Genomic DNA, 23,741 nt, shown 5'->3' with positions numbered 1-23,741 from the left:
CGTCAAACAAAATCGCGTCTATAAGTGGCGATCTGGTAAGTATTGATGGGGTGTTACCATGCCCTCTAATGGCAAAGATAAACTAGATTGGTGGTTTTTCAAGCTCTAAAAGTGGTAGAGCCTTATGAGAAAAACTGTCAGATATAGAACAATAATTATTCAACTTTGAACTAAATCAAAGTTTCGTTAAAATGTTGCTAATTTAAGATTATATTTTTTTTTTTTCGTTCTTTGTTTTTTCTGTTTTAGGTTTTTATATTTTGTTTGATTTTTGTTTCAGTCGCGCGTAAATTGGAACCTCAGATTGGAATGTTTTACGATACCAAGAATCTGAGACAAGTTGCTGAATCTGCAATTACTGCAAATGGTTATACTTTGTTGGTGGACAGTTTTTGACACTATTTTATAGTAATAATCAATTCAGTGTAATTCTAAGGATGTTCACTATTAATCTGGTCTTTTTGTATTTGACAGGGATATTTTGTCAATATTTATAGTTAAAGTTTGCATAAATCTGCGTAAATATATCATGAAATTAATTAGTATCCAGCGTAAATGGTTACAGAAATTTACCCCTACTTTCAATCCCTCCAGCACTACACAACAATTCAAAACATGAAATGCACCAATAATATTCCTGAAATAGCAACTACGAAATCTCCACAGTGTTATGATGCCATTTTAATTACGAAGGTATTTTTTTTCACCACCATCTCACAAACCACGAAAATTTCTTGGCTCTTTGATTTCCCCCCATCATATTATTGTATTATTCTAGATTGTACATATACGAAGATGATCGCTGTAGCAAAGGGATGATTCTTAGTCTGGATCTTCTATTTCATGTCAAGATGTTTGCACGGTTTTCTTGTACCTCGTAAGTGCTAAGCCTAGGAGGGCTTGCATGTATCCGAAAGGGGCCAATAATGATGACCAGAACATTTTAAATGCAAATGAAATGAAAACACCAACCCTTATATAGATTAGATAACATAGTCAGTAGGATATTATTCCAGATTACAGTTATCTTGGTATTACTCAGTGATTATCTTCTTTTTTATTTTTTTTTTTTCAAACAAATATCTCCCACCTTTACCTCCTGTTGTTATATAGTGCTAATGTAATCTGAAAACATCAATATGGTAATGATTTATTTACTTAAAGGTAATAGTTGCTAAATTGCCGCTGAGTATATGTAATTTCTTGTCAATAGGTTTTCCCGTTTTTGGTTTTTTTTTTGTAGTTGTCACCAAGTTCCAGTATAATATAAATAAACCAGATATACTCCAACTATTGTCTATTACTGATTTTATAATTACATGTCCAGTATTCCCATACAACTTTTGGTTTGTTTAAAGTTGCTTGCTCTTCCAGGGGGGCCAAAAAAAGTTTGCAACACTTTAGAAAATCGACACAAACTTTATTTCGCGACATTTGTGTCGTGCAGTTTGAGGTTTTTCAAATGGGCAAAATTTTTTTACTGCACACGCAAAACTACAAATTTTGGCAACACAACAACAACGGGCTGTCAGTCTTGAAATAAACACTATATGAACAATGGCAGCGTCATTTTCACCTGATCAAATCATATCGCAACTAGATCAAGCTAAGCAATTAGCTATCAACCAGCCTGAAACTCATCCACAAGTATTTCGCCAAATTCTTCCCTTTATAAATAGATCTGAATTGCCTATAAAGCAATGGTGTATTCAATTTATACATGATACGTTCCTCAATAACAAACAATTAGGACACGCTGATAAAGTCGACCTTGCTATTGATTCATTAGACTCTTTGATTAACTTGACAAACACCACAGAAGACATCGATAATTTTTGTAAAGTCATAAACATCGCTAATATAATTTACAAGTTAGTGTTTCAATACGTTTCTGAGAATGATGGATGCAATCAAATATGGAGCAAGTTAACAGAGTTGAAGAATTCCTTAGTGAACAAGTTTCAAACCAATTACCCATTAAAACCAAGTGACAACGTTGAACATGACTTGTTGAGAAATGTAGTTACAAAATTAGAGTTGTTAAAATTTATAATGACAGTAGTGGATTATCAATCAAAGACCCAAGTTGTAGGATCTACCAACGGAGGTAATATCAAAATCGCATTCTCCTTAGACAGAGTCCCACCGAATCATTCCCTCATCAAATACTTAAATATGGAATATGAAGCAGTCAATTTATTAGACTTAACATTGAAAACCTTAAGCCAAGATATTTTGAATCCTCCTATGATTTCAGCAACATTAAATCATGGTATTATCATTATGAAGAAGAAACCACAATATGCCACTAAAATTTTGAAGATAATTGAAAGTTACGATACCAACACAAAATTACAATCTAATTATCAAACAATTGAACAGTTTAAATTAGCCAGGAAATATGTTGATCGAGTTTTGAAAATTTTCATCCAACACTGTAAAAAGTATGGATTAATTCCAACCAATTTCCAAAACTCTCTTAATAAGAAATTACAATTATTGATTGAAAGAGGGGATGAAATTAGGAGAAAGAATATATTTCTCGAAGATAATGTTAATATTAGAAAGCGTAAATTTGAAGGATTCTTGAACCCATCCAAGCGAGTTAAGGCTTTAGATTATAAGAACTTGTACACATTGAATGATTTGAATAATGAACTCAACAATTTCGATTTAACTACAGTACCCCAACATATTCTTGTTAGTATGGTTATGAATGCATTAGAAAGAGCATCCGTACCAAAATTAACAAAGGCATTGGAAATTATTAGTGAAAGATACACAAACGCGTTAACTATGTCTGGCAGTAGTCTAGTATACCAAAGACCAACCCAATCAGTCCAAGGAGAACAAATGAAAGTACAAGATAAAGTTAAGTCCGAAGTTAAGGATGAATCAGATGAAGAATCAGATGCTGAACAATATAACCCAGAAGCAATGTATACCCTTCCACCACCTAAAGATTTATCATTTCAAGATAAAAAAGTTCAAATTGAGTTGATCATTAAGAATTTTTTCAAATTAGCTAAAGGTGAGAAAACTACAGAAGAAATCAACGAGGCAGAAGATAATATAAGTTCCGAATTAACCAAAATTGCAATTAAATCATGGAAAAAGGATAGTTGGATATTACTCTTGACTAGACTAGCAACCCGAGGAATGAGACGACGCAAACCAAAAACTGAGGACGATGAAGACGAAGACTCATATGATCTTGAAACTTCACCGGACGATAAAGTGAACCAAGAAATGGGAGACTTGATAAGAACTGCAATATTCGATTACTTTTTGGAAAATATTCATGGTAGAATAGATGTGATTATTGAATGGTTAAATGAAGAATGGTATTCCGAAGTTGTATTCAACGAAGCCAACAAGATTAAGAATGGTGAAACCACTCAATCTACTCCAATATATGACAAATGGGCTGCAAAAGTATTGGATGCCATGATTCCATTCCTAGAACCCAATGACAAAAAGATTTTCATTAGATTATTAAGTGATTTACCTAATTTAAACCAAGACTTGATTTCAAGAATCAAATCATTATGTTATGATCCTGCTAGATCAACCATCGGGTTTTTAGCATTGTCGTTCTTGATTATGTATAGACCTCCGGTTAAACAAGTTTGTTTGGACGTTTTGAAGGAATTAAGTGATAGCGATCAAGAAGATGTTAAAGAAGAAGCTAAAAAGAAGTTAGAAAAGTTTGCTACTTAGTTCAATGTATAGGTTCCATATTAGCTGCATTGCAAAATTTAACGATGTAGCAGCTCAGTTTAATAATACATTTAACAGAAGTAGGTATTATCTAGCATGAACCTAATTTAATCTTGATTTAAATATTAATATATACTAGTTATATAACCCCCCTACGTATTTAGTATATATAAGCCGGATTAACCTTCTATTGCAATCTCAGATGGTTGGGAAGCATATTCTGACTATAAAAGTGAGTGTTGTATAGCACTGTGTGATTTCTTTCTTCATGTGACTGCCTCGGTGGCCATTCTTCATTGGTACGAAGGTATTGTAGAGAAGCTAATAAAATTTCTGCATGATGATAAACCTATAAGATACTTGACCTAACATTATACTCTTTATGAGGCTGCACCCTCCTATCACACTTCATAAATTAGACATTTTAAGTGAAGCTGGATCAAGGCCTCAATAATGTAAAAAAAGTATTGCAAGATGTTAGAGTTTCTAGAGTCGATGAGTTAGGAATATTTATTCCGAGTCTCAACCTTACTAATGAAGATTTGGACTATATCTCTTGGTGTTACTTCAATTGCAATCCTTCAAATACTACAACAACTCCATCCAGAGCTGACTATTTTCCTAGACTTTTCCGTCTTAAGACCCAAATTTACAGATAACCTAATGGAGCTTAGCATTGTTCCCATAATATACCTGCTGGATTACGTAAATTGGCAAATATTGACATTCAAACTATGTTGTCATATGGGTAAGATAAGCGGGGTAAATTAGTTAGCTTGCATACTTTAGTCTTTCAAAATCCCGGCTTGCTATTTGAAGATTAGATACCACCTTCTAATCTTATTCAATTATACAATAGACCCAGATTCAGCCTCCCGCGTTTGTTGCACATCATAAACTTGTCATTGCTATGTTTAATCTAACTCGACTGTATTCTTTCAAGTATTTCAGGGGACAAGAGGCGTTTTAGAAGGTTATCAGAAACATTTTGTGAGTGCTTTAGCGTATTCGTGTAGAGGTTCAGAATACAACAAACTAATATTGTACAAGCTTTAGTTGCAATACAGATATCGTAAACCTGTATATTTGTATATTTTCACAAGGTTCCATCTGTGAAGGAAATTCGTCTGACAGGCGAGATATAGGACATATAAGCAATTGCATTTCCTTTTGTACGTGCATTTTTCAGAGTTTAGCACTAAATTAATTCAAAAAAAAAAAAAAGAAAGAAAAGTGTTCAAAGAATCACATTCAAAACAGAAGTACTTTTATCAATTGTTAAAATAGTACCTAATACTCTTTGTAGACGTAAGACGAAATTTGTTGGGTTACTTTTTCGTCCTTAACTATTCTAGTTCATTCATAATATTTTCTATTCACCAGAAGCGTCGCACAAAACATTTTGTTGTTTCTTGTGGCATTTTCTCTGCTGCCCCCCCCCGCGAAGGTAACACAGCAAATTTATCCTTAAAAGCTTTCGTCAAACTTAGTTCTTATATACAATTACTTATTAGGAACAATTTTCACAGACAGAATGAATAGTAATCTTTACAACACTGATGATGATCCTTGGAAGAGTTCTGGATGGTCAGATCCTCTTCAACCCGAACCATCACCTTCCCCTGGCCCCTTGGGAGGCGCTGCTATTGGGACAACAAGTGGTTCCACATACTTAACATCATCACAATTACTAAACAAAGCAAGTCCTGCTATTCTTTCAAATATCCCTGGTTCATACCAGGAAATCCATTCACATTTAATTGACAAGATATCCAATGTTAACGATTTGGACTCACAGGTATTTTCCAAACTAATTAAAATGAATTATTTGAGCAATTATCAGAAATCAAGAATCTTGGATGTCGCTTATGATAATCAATTAATGCCAGTTAACATTGCCAACAACTTTTATCAGATTTTAGGATTGATAGCTTTGGAAATTGATGTGCCTGGTTCAGCAGATTACGTAAGTTTACAGTTTAGATTGAATAACTTACCGGAATTACCTAGGAAATTCGTCCAGTCAATAATTGAAGAGAATGAAGATGATGAAGGTGGACATTTTACTGATCCCTTGCATGCAATTGGTAATTCTACTGATGGTGGTGAGTGGAAAAGAAGAAATCTGGGTGCTGCACAAGATGACGATAACGACGACGATACTGATGACCCATTATTGGCCGATCATACTAGTTCTCACAGTTTAATTGATGAAACTGAGGCTGAAGGATTGAAACCAACTGGTCAATCAAGAACTGATAGTGGTAATATCATTGATTCAGCATTAATCGACAATTATGTGGCCGAAATTAGAGATAAATTTAAGCCTTTACTTGAAGGGAATGATCAAGTTAGAATTAAAGAAGTACCAGAAAAGGAAGGAATCATATTCAAGCATATTAATTATATAATTACATTTGAATCAGGTGGACATTCAAAGAAAGTTATTCGAAGATATTCCGATTTCGTATGGTATGTATAGTTTGCACTGTGAACAATTTCAAAGCTATTACTAACAGTTACAGGTTATTGGACTTTTTGTTACAAAAATATCCCTTTAGAGTCATTCCCGGATTACCACCAAAGAAATTCACAGGTATGTAAAGTTCACAAGTTTATATTTTCTTGTTCACTCATGATACTAATCTTATCTAGTAGGATCTTCCCCAGATTCACAATTCTTGCAAAGACGTCGTCGCGGATTACACAGATTTTTGAATCAATTGATTAAACATCCCGTACTTTCAGAGGAGCCAGTAGTACAAACTTTCCTTTCTGTACCTACTGATATCACCACTTGGAAGAAACAAGCCAAGATTGATTATTCACTCGAGTTTAAGGGCGAGAAAATCGGTCCTAATTTCATCAATGTGATTTGGCCCAAAATTGGGGTTGAATTCTTAAAAAACTGGAAACAAGCTGAAACCAATGTTAATAAGTTGATTGAAATTTGGACAAAAGTTGTACTATTGGTGGAAAGACATGAAAAACGTCAACAGCAAATTAGTTTTGACAATGGGAAATTTGTGGAAATGTTGAGTAAGTTTAGAGAACTAGATACCAATGTATATCCAAATTCCAATGAGACATTGTTGCATGATAACGATATTGGTAATGTCAATGACCTGTTGGGATACATTAGTGAATATTTCAACAAGTCAAGTCAAATACTAATTGATGAAAGTTATTCTATTAACACGAATATTTTAGAAAAGTTCAAGAATTATTTGGATTATTTGTACTCATTACAAGAGTTGTTTGATAGAACCAAAAGACTTTCCATCAACACAATTGAACAATTAGAAGCTAAAATCCGAGAAAATGAAACCAAATTCAAGAAGTTAAGTACCGAGGATGCTGATGCCAAGGGTGCAGATATTACAAAATTAAGACAAATTATAATCAACGACAAGCAAGAAATTTTCCAACAATTAAATAAGGATTGGTTAATTAAACAATGCTGCTTTCAAGAGTTTGTTCTGTTTCAAGAAACTCAATTCTTGATTGGTGAATTGTGGATTGAATGGTGTAAAGGCAGATACAGATTTGAAGAGAAAATTGTGGGATTATACGATAACTTAAATCGCGAAATTATCAATGATATGCCAACTAGTAGATAAACTGGTTCTTTTTATATAGTACATATATACATTTATAATTCATGAATAATCTTCAACCATTTTGCAATGACTGGAATTTCCTCATTCATATTCAACTTGGCATCAAAGTATTTCCTATCAAGTACATTAACAATATTAAGTTCTTCCTTGGCTTGATTAAACAAGTCTTGATTGTTGAGTTTTAAAGTAGACAATATCCTACCGACTTGTACACCTAATTCAGCTCCCTTAGGAAACCCTTCGTCAAATCCTTGTTGTAGACTGTCTTCTTGCTGATGCACTAATCCATCGAGGTAACCCTGTTTGTGATGAGCTCTATTGATATCATTGAGGGATTTTGGATCATCATCACCCCATATATCATCGTCTTCTATGTTTTGACTTGATTGAATCGGTACTACTGGTTCCTTACATGAACAATCTCCTTGACATGACATACTGTTGGACTATCTCCTGAAAGAGGCACTCTACTAAATAATTAGTAAGACAAAATGAAAAAATGTTAGTCCTGCATAAAGAACAGTAAGACATCATCAGATATGGGCCATACTAAATAATGGGTGTGGCCGCTGTCCATCAAGAATAATATCATAGCTGGTTTAATAAAATATAGAAATGACAAAGTTTCACACAGTGTCATGCATTGGGTCACTTCTCTTTTACCTAAAAGGTAACGTTGTATTGATTAACATACTTAATCTGATAAACACAAGCTAAACAAATTAAATCAAGTCCATTACAAATGGAAATATTTAGAAACTGAAGCATCAAACGTTAGTCAACGTTAACTTGTTCCAACTATAAATCAAAACAGGTACCTTCTTGCAGGAATTAAATAAGTATGTAAATGACCCGGATGAAAATTAAATGTATTCACCTTTTATTTTTTTTTTTTTTTTTTTTTGCTGCAAACAGAGACATAATAACAAGAATATGCCATCAATTCTTATCTACTGAGTACAATGCTGCTTTACTATAGATTACCCTTCCTATATAATGTTAATTGTACCTTATGTAGCCCATGTACAAGTAGACCTACTATAATATTGACTAATCTAAGGATTGATAAATGTTTTGCTTGACTGCCCTTTTTGGAATTAACCATAAATTGATCTTTCCGTATGCTCGCATCAACAAATCTGCTCATTTCTTTTAACTTCCATTGCCCTGTTTCACATTAAAGCCTTTCAACATTGGCAGGTCCATTGTTCTAGAAATCACAAAAGAATGTGCCATATGCTAGCATATACGCTTTACATACTTGAATGCACTTATCTAAATGTGAAATTCGAGATAATTGAATCACCTGATATCTTCCAACTTAGCTAGAACTATGCACAATAGCACAACTACACGGATAAGAGATCAAAACTAGAACAACATATAGAACTAATGACTGGAGTAGAACAAGCTCATGTTGATGTCGTAAATCCAAAAGCTTAAATAATTTTTTTTTAATAAACCATGAGGACTAGCCACATGCGACACCACTGCACAACTCCTCCTTGTTTTATTATCGAAGCAATATTATTTTTAATACCATACTTTTGTGTATGTTCGTAGTGGTAGGATATTTTTGTGTGTTCGGGTTATATAGTAGTACGGGGTTCTTCCATTGACTCAAGTGAAATTTCATCGTTATGCACTCAACCCCTCTTTCTCCTCCAACCCCTTTTTCCAGCCAAGAAATCACCAACACAACCAACATTTCGTATCTTTAAATAAGAAAAAAACGAACCACATTTTTCTTATCATTGTTATTGGAAATCCGTACTTCCAACTTGATCTTTAAAAAACGTTTATATACAATTGTATGACTTGGAAATACTGATCTGTCAAACATTATTTGACATTTCTATCAATTCAATAGCTTGACAGTCGTTTTTTTTTCCCCCTTTGTACTACCAAGATTTTTTTGCATGACCCAACGGTCATTATGATTAAACCTTCAAGATCACATTCACATCTTTCAAGTTTCCCAGGGGGTTCTATGACTGCAACAACAGCTAACTCAAAAGACCCTATGTCTAGGTCTGCAACAGCCACCCCAAAGATTGGTGCTTGCACCCCCAAATCAGGAACACTTACCCCAACTAACTCCGTATCAAGACAGGCGATGCAGTCCCCCCAAATCCCCCCATTGTCACTTGCTGATCCTGAACTTGCCTCACTTCCTAAAATTGGCGTTGAATATCATAAAACGGCATCAAAACCAATATATGAAGGTGCCAATGGTATAATTATTAAAGGCACAGATTCTACGCATACTCAAGTGGTTGTTCTTAAACGAATCAAAGAAAGAGAGGACCATTCAGCATATGGATATACCAAGGCAGTCATTCGAGAGTACAATAACATGAGAAAATGTAATCATAAGAATATAATTCCCGTACTCCTGCTTGCTACAATTCCTGATTGTTCTGATCTTGCGTTGATTCTACCTTTTTATCCCAAGGGAGACCTTTTAGATTATCTTAGCAATTTACGACGGTTTAAAATTGAAATTTCGTCAAATATGAAGGATGCCATTTTCAAACAAATACTAACTGGAGTTCGATATCTTCACCGCAAGAACATAATACATGGTGATCTTAAACCCGAGAATTTCCTCCTTGATTCCGACGGAATTATCAAGATTTCCGATTTCGGTTATAGTTTGGATTTGAACACTAATGACTATCAACAAGAAATACTTTTGAATCCACGAACTATATATTGTGGAACAAATAGTTTTAAAGCACCAGAGTTATTCCAAATTGAACATGATATCAATCATAATGAATTTAATTTCTCGGACTTCTTTACCTCAGCCGAGATGTTGTTCAAATCCTGGGATTATTGGGCCTTGGGAATGATATATTTCCAATTATTCTTAATGAAAGCACCCTGGAGCATGGCCAATCCTTTACAACCCATGAACATTGCTTATATCAAATATTCTAAGGAATATCCCGATTCTGCAGATAAGGTGCATGCGTTAATGAATGAGTTAAACAGCAAACACAGCACGTTCAAAAGCAACCCAGCAGTGGCCTTATTCAAGAGTTTGCATTATGATTCACGAGAGTCGATTCTAGGGCTATTGAACCCTAATCCCGAGAAAAGACTAACTCCCGATGACTTACTCAATACAAACTGGTTGACCCAAGTATATGCCGATCCTAAGGAATTTATCAAGTTATTAAAATAGATTTCTATATTTAGTTGCGAATAGATAGAAGATTATATAGCTATACAGTTGAATTTCTCTAATTAAGGGAAGTTGTAAGGTCATTCACGAGATCTTGTTTTGAGCCAAAGTTGAAAGTAGCAAATAGGGAGCTCAATTGGGAATTGTACGCGTCATCGTCAACGTATTTAACTCGCTTGTCCTGGAATAAGGCGCTCTCAGTAGTTTGTGTTCCCACAGATTTAAATTTTAAGCTACTCTTGCAATTGACAGCTTCGGTATTGAGTTTGAGTTGTTTTGAATTAGAAGAAATGGATAGGTTAGTTGTGGTATGACGTTTGTAGTTCAGATTGAAGGTTGGGTAGTTACTCAAGGAGTTTCTAGAATTTGCAGTATTTGCCAACAATGATGCGGCTGAAGGGGTAGTGGACATTGAAGATGTCATGGGTTGCTTTGATGTTTCTTGGTTATTACTTCTTGAATCTTTGATTGATGATGAAAGAAGTGGTCCTCTAGCCTTTTTGGTCATTGTTTTGCTACTATGTGTAGTTTATTTTGGTTGTAAAAAATGAAGTTGCAACGTTTATATATGTGATTTTTCTGGATGAAAATAGTGTAGTTAGAGAAAATTTTGTTAAACAAAGAATTTATATATTGGTATATATATATGTAGAGTATGCATGGATTGGGTATTTAAGATGTGCAAGCAAAATAATAACAAAGGAAATAATACAGGAGTATGTATCTCTTGTAGATACAGAAACAAATAATAATAAAAAAAAACAATAAAGATTAATAATAACCAAACATGTTGAGTGTAAATATCACGAACAATGTAAATGACCATATAAAAAAAAACAACAGATATAAAATGACAAAATAACAGCTTCAGGCTGAATACCGAAAGATCACAGGCAATGTTTCATTGTCAGTTTCACAACATATCAATGAATTAACAATATAACAGGGGAAATCAAATAACAAAATGGTAAAAATGTGGACAACTTAGTTCAATCACTTCTGGTGATAATTCAGATATCCATAATTCCCAACTCCATTGCCCAGTTGATTTTGACCAGAAGTACCACTTGAAGCACTACCAGAACCAGAAACTTGATTGGCAGATTGCCTTCTTGGATTTCCAGGTCCTCTTACACCTAATGGATTCTTGGAGAATGACAACCTTATACCACCTTTGCCATTGCCACCACCAGGTCTAGGTAATGCACTTCCATATAAATCGGCCAATGCTCTAGTGGCATGGGCAATACTTTCAAATTCTACAAAACACATTGGTCCATGACTATGACTTCCTGAGCTTGATGAGCCACCAGTAGATGATTGTGTCTTAGTTCTAAATGAAAGTCTTCTGAATCCCTTTTGTGGTGAAAATAATGTTCGTAATTCAGCTTCAGTGGCATCCGGTGGTAAATTACCAACATATAATGTATTACATGGTGGGTTTTGATCGGCTGGGTTTGCTGGTGGGGGAACTCTTGCCAAAAGTGACAAATCAGGAATATCTTTAGCTGATTGTTTGGAACTGGAATCAGTAGGACTAGTACTGGATTGTGCCAGTGGTTGTGGAGTGGTTGAACTACCTACAGGTTGCCCAGATGCTGATGATGGTGGTTGATTTACCAACTTGTTAGGTATATGTTGGGATGAGGATTGTGGTTGCATACCGGGTGGAGTTGCAGTGGTGTATGGTTGTGGTGCGGTATATTGGTTTGGAGGTGATGGTCCACCAGATGTAGATTGCTGGGGTACTGATACAGATTGCAGGGCTAAGTCCAGGGATGATTGTGAAGTAGACTGCTGCTGTTGAACATGTTCATGCTGGGATTGTTGCTGCTGTTGAGCTGTAGCTCTTAACACAGATGCAGTTGGACCTTTGGAAGTAACTCCTAATGGTTGACCTTGTTGTATTTGGGAACCAATCAAATTCGAAATTGGCTGTTGTTGATTTGAAGTCATTGTGTGTAATGCAGGAGCAGTGTTGAAAAATGAAGTTCTTCTATTATCACCAGGACGTCCAGAACCATTAGATTGACCTTGGGCATTGTTCCAATCACCAACTCCTGGAGCTTGCCCTGGTGCTGAAGCTAACGGAGTTACTCCAGTATCCCATGTATCTCTAACAAGGTTTTCGTATTCTCTTGCATCATTTTGTGATTCCATTAATAATATGGACTTACCGGTTAAATCGGATAAATCAATACCTGGGCCAGTAGCAGTGGGTGTAGACCCTCCTGGAACAGAATGTGATTGCAGTCCATGTAAATTCTGCTGTTGTGGTTGGGATTGTTGTTGAGACGATTGTTGTTGTTGTTGTTGCTGCTGCTGTTGTTGTTGTTGCAGTTGTTGAGATTGTTGTGCTTGTTCTTGACCTTGTTGCTGGGCACCTTCTTGGGCAAATGGATCACTAAATACAAATCTTGATCGTTGATTTCCCACAGATTGCCTCTTCTGAAGCATATCAAACGTGGGAGGTGGTGGACCAGGAGGTGCAGCTGGGCCTACTGGACCCATGGTGCTAACTCCCGAATTCCCGTTTCCTAACGATTGATTTGAACCTTGATGATGTAATTGTTGGTTATTGATGGAAGGTGGGGAAATATTTGAACCTGAAGATAATCTCAATTGATTAAATGCATTTTGAGTGTTAGAAAGTATTGTAGGAGAATTCATTAAAGTATTGTTATCATACTCAACCTTTATAGGTGGGAAGTCCGTTCCAAATATATATTTCCCTTCCAATAATTTCCCCGTAGTAATACATGTATTGATATTCTTAAACTGAGCGTAAATCTTATAATCCTTCATTTCAATACTTAGTATTTCATCAATAACTAATGCAAATATTAAGGTTGCTTCTCTTGATGTCAAATCCGAGGGAATGTTACTAATTATTAAAACGCCAGTGGAGTTAGACGTTTGTGTGGGTTGCTGTGGTTGTGGATACGTGTTTATATGTGACATTATTGGCTGTGCTTGAGGTGGGGGAGGGGGATGGCCCTGAAGCATATGTGGAGGCGGTGGCGGGGCCGTGGTTCCAGGTAGAGGAGGCTGCATCTGGTTGGGGTTCATTAAGGGTCCATTAGATGACAAATTTTGATATTGTCCAATATTAGATTCTGAAGTCATGGTAGTAATGCTTGTTTGATGATACGACTAATGCAATTAAATTTGTTATAAGATGTTTAAAACAGGACACAGTATGGTTATACGGTTCTTGCAGATATGAGTTATTGTTGAATTCAAAGTAGTTATGATACAATCTTGATTGATGATGACTATTTTTCTGTAAACTAACAGTAGATGGTAAATATTTGTTATGCTGGTGTAAATGTTGTGTGATCGTATAAAGTACAAAAACAAGAACGGCGTAATCAATGTTAATACAAAAACTGGCAAATGCTTTCAAAAATGATAAATGACAAATATAAAAAGGGCTTGATGTTCCACGCTTTAGCGGATTAGTTATCTTCTTCGTGTTCTGTATATTAGTTGATTGGTTGTTTCGAGTATCTGTGGTTTCTGCAATTTACTTGATATTGCTAATTTGGGAGGTTTTTTCTTTGCTAATGCAAAATTAAAGGCGAGTTCGGTACGAAAAGACACGAGGGTAGTTGTATAGGTAGTGGTTAATGCTTTCACTCGATAATTTTGACGAGGATTGTATGTATAGTGTGAAAAGTGTCTTTGGTAAATGATATGTGTATGATGAAGGTGATGTAACTTGTTTGTTTTGTTCTTTTTTGAGCAGATGAATTAATTTTTAAAGACCAAAAAAAAAACGAGGAAGAAAAAATTGAGCAAGAAATGTGAGAAAGTGAGTGAGAAAAAAAAAAATAAAATAAAAAAAAACAAAATTAAAAAGAAAGAAAATAATAAAGCATAAAAAATAAAGTAAAAAATAAAAAATTCGAAGTAACAAAAAAATCAAGTAGAAGGATTTAAGTTATTCATGATGCATAAGAACCCATGTACCCTTACTTAAATTTCAATTAGTAATTCAATATCGATTCATCTGATCACACTTTAACTCCCAGCTTGACTCGTATTAAAATCACCACTGTGTGACCGGTAAACTGGTAAGCAAATTCTTCATGTCCTGGCAATAAACAAAAAATATTTTTTAACCTTTGTCAATATTGTCCACATTTTAGTTGTTTAAACGGTTCAATAAAAATAAAACTGATATGCTGGTTCCCCACCACAAACACAATTACACATATTAACATTAAACAATTCCCATTATTGGCAGAACTTTGACTATTTGGAGTGCAATATATGTGGTTATTGATCTCATGCCTCCTGTCCAAAATGGTTTAGTTTGAATAATTTATTTTGATTTCATGACAGTCTTGGATATCAATATTTTTCATCTCCTCTACATTGGGGTAGATTCGAACAGACGAAATACAATTAATAACACGAAGGTACACATCAATTATCCTTGCATATTTCTATGCAATAAATTGATCTAAAATGATTAACCGTATGAGGAACCATATACTGCCTTTTATTCCACTTAGATATTAGCTATTCTGACAAAACAAAAAGGGGATTTGTGTCCTCTCTCTCTCTCGCTGCAGACCCATTCGTAAATCAATTATATCCAATCAAGTTTCCAAAGGAAAACACTGAACTCTTCTGGTCAAGTGTCTTTAGAAAAGCATAGAAAATCCAGGGTAATCTAGCAAGTATGATAACTAATTTAGAAACAATAATTGACATGCAAATAAAAAAAAAACGGAGAAGTCAAAACTTAATCGCAAAATATTTCATTCTAACTTAAATCTGTAATGGTCTATGGATGTTCTCACCCAATTAAGCTTGTACTCTGTTAGCTAATTTCTGTTTTGGTTCAAACTTTTTTTAAATTTTACTGCAGGAAAGGTGGGACTAATTAGGCTATGATGGACACAAAAAGGATAAACGAAAAAAATATCATTTTCCACCAAATAAACCTTATCAACGGGATAAATTCGAAAGGGTTAATCAATTATCTTTCGAATCATTTGTGTCAAAGTATTGAAACGTTCCTTAGCTCCAAGACACGTATAGTGTCGCCAATATGTCTAAACTGGAACAAACTTTGCATCGTATTATTACAACGCGTGTTATCAGATGTAGGTACTCGCCAATTAGTATGTAGGTGTTGTGCGGGCAACAACTAAAAAATAAAGTTTCTTGCAGGTCACAAACAAGAGCAAGCAAAAAACCCAATTAGGAAATCAGGACCATAGTTTACCTAGGGCAATTGTAAATTTGAGCACAACAACGCCACGACAAGGTCACGTGCCAATATTAGTTGAATTTGCATGTGTTTAGGTGAGATATGAGTTATCAGTGAACCAGCAAAGCTGGTGGGTGGTTGAATACATGGTAATCATATTTGATGATCGCAGCAATCAAGCAAGGGTGAAATCCAACAAAAGTCTATAGTGATTGCTCTGCAGTAGAATTCTATAGGATAATGCTTAAAACAAAGCTTCTAAGCATAGTAATTGAGTTGATTGTATATACTTAATAATCATACGTAGTTTTTATAAAGGAATTTCATAGCTCTTACCAAAAAGATTGTAGTGTTCTTCTGTTGGTTGTCAAAATCAAAAGGAGTTTTGAGTAAAAAGGAGTGGGAAAAAAAAGAGAGGCACACTATTGGCAACAGATAAAAAAAAACGGTGCATGCTAGGCAGTAGGCATACACGCTGAATCATCAACAATGTCAGAAGAAATACTAGATAGACAAACATATGTGAATAGCAGAAGTTTGGATTTTCTCTTGCAGGAGCTAATCCCCACCTCAATTCGAGTATCCCACAAACTTATGAATTCCCAACAATCATCAGTAGAAGAACAAGACGTACCGACAACTATAGATCAACAATTATCTTCCATAGAAGGAGATTTACCTGGAACTGTAAATGTACTTGATTCATCATTAATACACAACGATGAAGTCACAATTAGAGTAGAAAACTATGGTTATAACTTGGGGGTCAAAATTGCCGAGGTGTTACTATATAGAGCTGGTGGGAATAAAATCGTGGATATTTTGGATATTATGAAGTTCGTATGTCGTGATGTTTGGAAATGCCTTTACAACAAACAAATGGACAATTTACGTACTAATCACAGAGGTACGTTTGTGCTAGTTGATACTAATTACAAGTTGATTAGTGCCTTGAATAGTCCCCATGGTATGCAAGACACTTTATCTAAGGCAAAAGTGTATATGTGGTTCCCATGTGGTGTTATCAGAGGTATATTACTGAATTTTGGCATTGAGGCAAATGTAACCGCAGAAATAACCCAATTTCCTTCTGTAACATTTAACATTCACACGGCAATAAACAATTGAGCTTGTATAGTCTATAGCAAAATACACAACAAAAACATTTTTGTATGGCATTCCATATTGGCTGTCATTTTTTTTTCTCTTTCTTTGTGTACGTGCGAAGATTCAAAGATCTTGTGATTCACCTCCATATTTCACTTGCTTATAACTCCACAAACCATGTCAGAACAGCCACCCCAGATCCTTCGTATCAAAAGAAAGAGGCATCAAGACCCACTTCAAGCTTTGATTCTTGAAGACAAGAGATTGGCAAAAAGATCCAAACCTTCTACACCAGTGGGTTCACCAACATCATCTCCTAAAATAGCACCTAGAAAGAGCCAGGAACATTTGAACTATGTTTTCAAATTAACGAGAACTGACGATACTGTTAACATTCAAGATGAGTCAATTGTCAATTCTATCCTTGCAGAATCGGAAAGTGTAAACACAGAAGTTGATGCTAGAAATTTCGTTATTCCCAAGCACCAGATTGAAGAAGATGTTGTTATACCTAATGAACTCTCAGATATGGTCAATTCTGTGTTGACATTTGACAAACCAACTACACAAAGGAAAAAGCGAGGACACAAAGGTGTTCAAGAAGAACCAGCGGAAGTACATCCTGAGGCGCAAGAACCAGAACATGATGCAGAAGCTGATGACTCACAATATGTTTACGATGTCTATCAATTGAGCATGGCTGAACCGCTAACTTCGGCAAACCACCCTCAATCTCTCATTGGATACATTAGATTCTTTGATGATGACGAAAATGATGAAAATATCTTGATGAATGATGAAGATAACGATTCAGTCAAACCTGATCTAACCGATGATGAAGATTCTAATACGGAGTCTTTTTATCAGAATGATTACCCAAGTGATGAAGATGCTGGTGCATTCAGTGACGTGTATGATGAAAACGAAGACGAAGGATATGTGCCTCAAGAAGGAGTGGGTCTTAGAGACGATGAATATTTTGATTATGATGAAGTGGATTTCCATAACGTTATAGATGACGGAGATGATGAAGAGGATGACGACGAAGATACATCTGGCTTCAAAAGAAATACATTCTTTAAAGGCGATCAAGATGACCCAATGGCCATATATAGAGACAAGATCTTTGGGAAACTTGAACGAATGATTGATGAGTGAAGACACTAGAGTAGTTCACATATCAAAACTTTATTACTCTATATTATATACAAGAAAACAATCAATGAAAGAAAAATTCCGACTGTAACACCCTATTTAAGTCTAGCTTACCCTTGGCGGGTAAATCTTGAATTTTAACAGGTACAAACACCCAAGTTTTTTCTCTACCGTTATTAACATACTTTTCTGGAACTTGAGGTGAACTATTATATTCCTCTCTATTGAAATAAACCTTGGGATCGTAATCTTCAATCCATAGCGAAATCTCACTGGTCCCTTGTTCCAATTGGGTTAACTCGTAGTATAACATTTCATTCAAATTATCCCGGCATGGATATGTTTGTCTAAGTCTCTTAATCCTCTTTGCCAACTCAGGGAAATCACATGAACGGAACTGAACCAATTGATAAGAACCTTTAACTTGTTGCATCAAATCGTTACGTAGAGACATAAGTAAATCAGGTGTATGCAACTTAACGAATTCCTGTCTTAGGATGGTACTCATTCGTTTTACATCGCAAGGGTGAGTCCAGAAAGAATCATGAACGGCAGCAAAGCTAAGACCTTCATTGTACATGTTATTACATGTCCACATCATATGTACTGCATCAAGAGAGTGAATATAGTTTGGCGCTATTCCGTTCACACTCTTGTATTTGCTCATTGGTGAGAGGGTACGTTTACCCTGACTAGCCACTACGCTTGATAACACACTTTGGAAATTTTGATTATTTGGTGATTTAACATAGTACTGGATGACAGGAAAGCCCGAAGGTACCTTCCATATAATTGGTCTCAACAGTTGTGGTTGAGTAAATACTTTTTCAAAAAGTTCTGGCTTCATATTCTTGATATACATAACACTTTTCAGGTTGAATGACAGTAACACCCGTTTGATATTTACGCGGAGCCATTGCTGTACAGCAGTAGCTGGAGCAAACAAACTTGAGATTGAACCAAGAATCACGTTTGCCAAGAACATACCAAGTTTAAAACTTTCCAGTTGGATTTTCTCAAGAGCTTCTTCTGATATTGTGCCTTTCATTTGAGGATTTTGGTTACAATCATCCACAAAATCCTTTATTCTATTTCGAACTTGGCCAGCTGCACCAATAGTAGTGACTCCGTACACAGTGGTCATTACTGTTGTCTTGACTAGTTTTCTCGACAATACAATTAGACCAAGTTTCGCATACAAACGTTCAGTTTCATCGGGTGAGTCAATTAATGCTTGTAGTTTGGATTCCACAATATTTGCAACCTCCATATAGATATCTTGTTTCTTGGGTTCATCTAATAAATTCACGGCTTTACCACCACGTTCATCTCTTGTTAATGCCGCATAGTGTTGTAATCCATTGCAACTACCATCTTGATGCACAGGGAATCTAGTTCGAAATTCTTCAATATTACCTCCTTGCTCTTCAAATTCCCAAACTTTAGTCAATTCCATACATGCAGATAAAGTCTGATATGGAGTCTTAGATTTCAACCACCATTGTTTGCCATCAAATGGATATTTAGCGGAATCTATAATATCTTGCTTGTGTTTATCACAAAACCCAATAGCTTGTTCCATATGAAAACCACTATTTCCAAACATAGAACTAAGGTGATACTTTAACCAATTGAAACCATCATTCCCTAACGCTTTACTGTGCCAAAACATAAACAAACATCTAAATTCATCACTTAATATATGTGACAAATTTGAAGAAGGGTATACACGACCTCGAAAATCTAGTTGGTATGGTGTATATAACATTTCTCCGTTCTTAGAGAACCCATTGGCCATATCCAATAGCATATTAAATGTTATACGGGCACCTTTTGAACTTATATACTTTTGCTGAGCAAACTTGTCTTTGAACTTAGGTACCTTGTCAGAAATTGGCCTAGGAATTTTCAAGAATCCTTGGGGCATATTAGCAGCTCTATTCAAAATCTTGAGCATATCGGGATTGATAGCCCATGCAAGTGATCCAAGTTTGTTTAGGGTCATGAAAACCGAATCGAGATGTCCATCATAACTCACTTGTTTGAAATAATTCAAATACGTTTTATCAAATCTTGCCATGAATACACATTCCTTGTGTACAAGATATCCACCTTCAAATAGATTAGTCCAAGGTTTTGGAGGCACTACCATTGGAAATCTTGATACTTTACCACGACAATTACTTAAATCATTTTCGAGAATAGGGTGGATTTTGATGACTGGATATTTGTAAGAGCCCTCGCTGTCACATACAATTAGTGCAGGACATGAACCATCTTCATTTCGGTTGAGAAACTCCTCTGATGTAACATCTTTCGTCATGGTTTTCATTAACTTGATATTATCCTCTGATATTTCAATGGTTGCTGATTCAATTAAAACGTCCAAAAAAACTGATATTAGGTCGTCTCTATCATTTCTGTTCATATACTTCATTATTCCTCCATTGTGCTTGAACGGTATAGCATTGACCATCTGTTTATCAAAGGAATAACGTAATTGCGATTTGATCTTGTAAATGGGAACACCATCATTATATAAACCCACATTTCCTAATATTTCTGACAAGAGGCCATGGATATGTAGACTTACGGGAACAAATACAAAGTATGACTGGTACTGATGAAGGAGCTTTTCCTGGTCTGTCTCTGGATTCTTGACTTGCAACATGTTCATTATTTTAGTACTGGTTTTGGATATCCATTGATTAAGTAATTCGTTGTTATTATATACAAGTGAGATAAGGTTGTTAGACTTTTGTTTAAACTCTGACGGAATGTACTCGATAAAGTCCATGGCTTCTTCTATAATTGCTTGTTTCTCAGTGTGGAAGTTTAAATATGCTTGCATGAATTCATGCTTGTCCCGGGCGTTTAATGTGTCGTAGAATTCATATAGCTTGATATTTGGTTTGATCTTACCATTCCAATCGAACTTCGTTTCTTGAATAAATTTGTAAAGCTCATGAATCAGGATACTACCATATTCGTTCTTATACTTGGATAATGCAATTTGAAACTTATTATCATGCACAGGTTGACTCTGTTTAAATGTAGGTATGGTAATCTTCTTTCTTCTGCATATAGTTATGATACAATCTCTTAAATATTGTTCAGATAGCTCACTGGCCACAGACTGTAGTTCCAATTTGAAATCAGCCAAATTATCAAATAGAAAATCCACTAGAAATGGAGATATCCTTTTAGTTACAGAATATCTATTAGCAATATAATAAAGATGTATTGTAGCCTTGGCAAATGCAATACCAACCTTTTCCTTGGTCATTTCATTGGCAACTTCAAACTCTGAAGTGTGGTAAAGTTTCAAGTACCTATCTATCTCCGGCTTCAACAACTTCAAATCATTAAGATTTTGCGTTTTGAGAAATAACGATAACGCAAATTGTAAGCAATGTACATAAGTCTCTGCATCTTTCTTTGTGTTGGCTGAGTCGATTTTCCCTAATTTGTGAACAGCGTTAAATAAACTGTTTATATCTTCAGACTTGATGGCTCTTATGTATTGATTCATAATTTGGATACGGGTTGGATGATGTGACTCTATATGATGGGTTTTTACATGTAATTGTGATATATCAGTGGAGATAAGGGTGGATATTGGATCATTATGCTCTGATACTGTTGACGGAGGCAAACTGGAGGCTTTACGACATATATTAAGTCGTCGTATGGTTGGAAATGAGCATACTCGTAGCAAATGTCTCATTATATAACATACTATCAATGTATTAAACTACCCATGAAGAAGAAATGGTTGCCTTATTTGTGTAATGTTCTGCAAAATTTATTTGTAATGATGTGAGACCTGCATGTAAACCAGGAGCGAGTTACCGCGCTTAGCTCATGGAAAAAATTGCCCGATCCAGATGAGTCAGAATTTCAGCGAAGGAAAACACTGATTATCCGCTAAATACTCCCTCTCTTCATAAGTTTGCCCATTCGTTAGGTTCGGAAAAAAGTAATATTGTCAAAGATGCATCCAGTGACTAAAGTATCCATTCGTCACTTATCTAAAGCTGCTAGGTTTGTCCCAAAAGCAGGTGTATATCCCCAAGGTTTTAAAGTTGGTGGTATTCATTGTGGGGTTAAAAAGGATGGACATTCTTTTGACTTGGCCCTTTTACAAAATACATTTGGTAAGGAAGCTACTGCTGCTGCAGTTTTCACTACCAACAAATTCAAAGCTGCTCCCGTTCAAGTATCTTCCAAAATCTTGAAAGAAAAACATGGTTCAGGTATCAACTCGCTTGTTATTAACAGCGGTAATGCCAACGCCGTTACTGGAGCTCAAGGTATCAAAGATGCCGAGGATATGGTCATTGTGACAGATTCGGTCTGCGAGAATCCTAAAAACTCGACATTAGTTATGTCTACTGGTGTTATCGGTAACAATCTTCCAATAGACAAAATTCTCACTGGAATCCCAAAGCTAGCATTATCTAACTTAGGAGATTCCCACGAACACTGGATTAATTGTGCCACTGCAATCTGTACTACTGACACATTCCCAAAATTAGTTTCTAAGCAATTCACAATAGGTGAAGATACTTATACGTTAGCAGGCTTATGTAAAGGTGCTGGTATGATTTGTCCAAACATGGCCACCTTGTTAGGTTTCTTTGTCACTGATGCACCAGTAAGTGCCTCTGCACTACAACAAATTTTGAAATATTCCGTCGACAGATCATTCAATAGCATCACTGTTGATGGTGACATGTCTACCAATGACACAATCGTCGCTATTGCCAACGGTGCTGCCGGAGGAGAACTCATTGATAACAATTCCTCTTGTGCTGAAAGATATGCTCGCTTACAAGCTGAAATAACATCTTTTGCTCAACAGTTGGCTCAATTGGTGGTTAGAGATGGTGAAGGTGCTACCAAATTTATTACCATTAGAGTTAAGGATGCAGTTTCATACCTTGAAGCTAAGAATATTGCTTCTTCTGTGGCCAATTCTTCGTTGTTCAAAACTGCAATGTATGGAAAAGATGCTAACTGGGGTAGAATCCTTTGTGCTATTGGATATGCCAATGCTCAGAATGTTATTCCTGAAAAGACCAGTGTGAAATTCATTCCAACTGATGGAAGTGAACACTTGGAATTGTTGGTTAATGGAGAACCTGAAGTTGTTGATGAAGCAAGAGCAAGTCAAATTTTAGAATTAGAAGATTTAGAAATTGAAATTAATTTAGGAACTGGTGCTGGTCAAGAAGCCACTTTCTGGACCTGTGATTTGTCCCATGAATACATTACTATAAATGGTGATTATAGATCTTAGATTTTATATAATGATAAAATAAAACTATTCTAACACACCTTTGCTTTTAGAACAAGTAAGTATAGTTAACTAACCAGGTAAATGCCATTTTATTTCTGCAAAGTTTTCCATGAACGAGAATTCCGATGAATCACTTTTCCTTGCTAACATTACATTCTTTTCATTATAACAAGTAAACTGAAGACTTGTCAATTTTTGTGGGGACTTAGCATCCAGCCAATCATTTAATACTATAATGAGAAAAGCCAATCTCTTTAAGCTTCTGGATGGTGTTACAACCATGGATTATCAATTAACACTAGTAATATTGATCTCAATTCCTACAGAATAGCTAACTTGACCAAGTTAGGAAATGTTAACAAATTGTCCTGTGCTGATATACTCATTATGTATGTCCGTAAGCTCCAAGATTATAATACGTAT

The 23,741-nt window shown here is 35.5% G+C and overlaps 10 protein-coding genes across 10 annotated transcripts; 6 read left to right on the top strand and 4 right to left on the bottom strand. All coding sequences in view use genetic code 12, as the record gives it.

Annotated features, from left to right (window-relative positions):
• Positions 1-1,557: 1,557 nt before the first annotated feature.
• Positions 1,558-3,720, top strand: SPAPADRAFT_57621 (RNA-processing protein; the record flags this gene model as incomplete). The annotated part of the gene is made up of 1 exon (XM_007377886.1): positions 1,558-3,720. One exon carries the CDS (start codon positions 1,558-1,560, stop codon positions 3,718-3,720), a length of 2,163 nt encoding a protein of 720 aa, XP_007377948.1.
• Positions 3,721-5,328: 1,608 nt separating this feature from the next.
• SPAPADRAFT_158723 (uncharacterized protein) lies at positions 5,329-7,788 on the top strand (the record flags this gene model as incomplete). The annotated part of the gene is made up of 3 exons (XM_007377884.1): positions 5,329-6,192; positions 6,246-6,316; positions 6,376-7,788. The coding sequence occupies 3 exons, from the start codon at positions 5,540-5,542 to the stop codon at positions 7,338-7,340; spliced, it is 1,689 nt and encodes a 562-aa protein (XP_007377946.1).
• Positions 7,373-7,780, bottom strand: YAE1 (Yae1p; the record flags this gene model as incomplete). The annotated part of the gene is made up of 1 exon (XM_007377885.1): positions 7,373-7,780. A coding segment is annotated over one exon (408 nt), but the record flags the coding sequence as incomplete, so codon positions are not given.
• A 1,305-nt stretch (positions 7,789-9,093) lies between the features above and the next one.
• On the top strand, positions 9,094-11,072 carry SPAPADRAFT_63791 (uncharacterized protein; the record flags this gene model as incomplete). The annotated part of the gene is made up of 1 exon (XM_007377882.1): positions 9,094-11,072. A coding segment is annotated over one exon (670 nt), but the record flags the coding sequence as incomplete, so codon positions are not given.
• On the bottom strand, positions 9,094-13,731 carry WHI3 (mRNA-binding protein; the record flags this gene model as incomplete). The annotated part of the gene is made up of 1 exon (XM_007377881.1): positions 9,094-13,731. The coding sequence occupies one exon, from the start codon at positions 13,654-13,656 to the stop codon at positions 11,524-11,526; it is 2,133 nt and encodes a 710-aa protein (XP_007377943.1).
• On the bottom strand, positions 10,589-11,038 carry SPAPADRAFT_53004 (uncharacterized protein; the record flags this gene model as incomplete). The annotated part of the gene is made up of 1 exon (XM_007377883.1): positions 10,589-11,038. The coding sequence occupies one exon, from the start codon at positions 11,036-11,038 to the stop codon at positions 10,589-10,591; it is 450 nt and encodes a 149-aa protein (XP_007377945.1).
• A 2,385-nt stretch (positions 13,732-16,116) lies between the features above and the next one.
• On the top strand, positions 16,117-16,948 carry TRS33 (Trs33p; the record flags this gene model as incomplete). The annotated part of the gene is made up of 1 exon (XM_007377880.1): positions 16,117-16,948. One exon carries the CDS (start codon positions 16,244-16,246, stop codon positions 16,880-16,882), a length of 639 nt encoding a protein of 212 aa, XP_007377942.1.
• Positions 16,949-17,038: 90 nt separating this feature from the next.
• SPAPADRAFT_144096 (uncharacterized protein) lies at positions 17,039-18,019 on the top strand (the record flags this gene model as incomplete). Its single annotated transcript, XM_007377879.1, has 1 exon — positions 17,039-18,019. The coding sequence occupies one exon, from the start codon at positions 17,039-17,041 to the stop codon at positions 18,017-18,019; it is 981 nt and encodes a 326-aa protein (XP_007377941.1).
• A 61-nt stretch (positions 18,020-18,080) lies between these two features.
• On the bottom strand, positions 18,081-21,302 carry SPAPADRAFT_57614 (uncharacterized protein; the record flags this gene model as incomplete). Its single annotated transcript, XM_007377878.1, has 1 exon — positions 18,081-21,302. One exon carries the CDS (start codon positions 21,300-21,302, stop codon positions 18,081-18,083), a length of 3,222 nt encoding a protein of 1,073 aa, XP_007377940.1.
• A 632-nt stretch (positions 21,303-21,934) lies between these two features.
• ECM42 (glutamate N-acetyltransferase) lies at positions 21,935-23,356 on the top strand (the record flags this gene model as incomplete). The annotated part of the gene is made up of 1 exon (XM_007377877.1): positions 21,935-23,356. One exon carries the CDS (start codon positions 22,011-22,013, stop codon positions 23,316-23,318), a length of 1,308 nt encoding a protein of 435 aa, XP_007377939.1.
• Positions 23,357-23,741: the final 385 nt, after the last annotated feature.

The sequence above is a fragment of the Spathaspora passalidarum genome, assembly GCF_000223485.1.
Source record: "Spathaspora passalidarum NRRL Y-27907 unplaced genomic scaffold SPAPAscaffold_8, whole genome shotgun sequence".
NCBI classification, from domain to species: domain Eukaryota; kingdom Fungi; phylum Ascomycota; class Pichiomycetes; order Serinales; family Debaryomycetaceae; genus Spathaspora; species Spathaspora passalidarum.
Note: the sequence above shows the minus strand (reverse complement) of the source record. Positions and strands in the feature narration are given on the sequence as shown.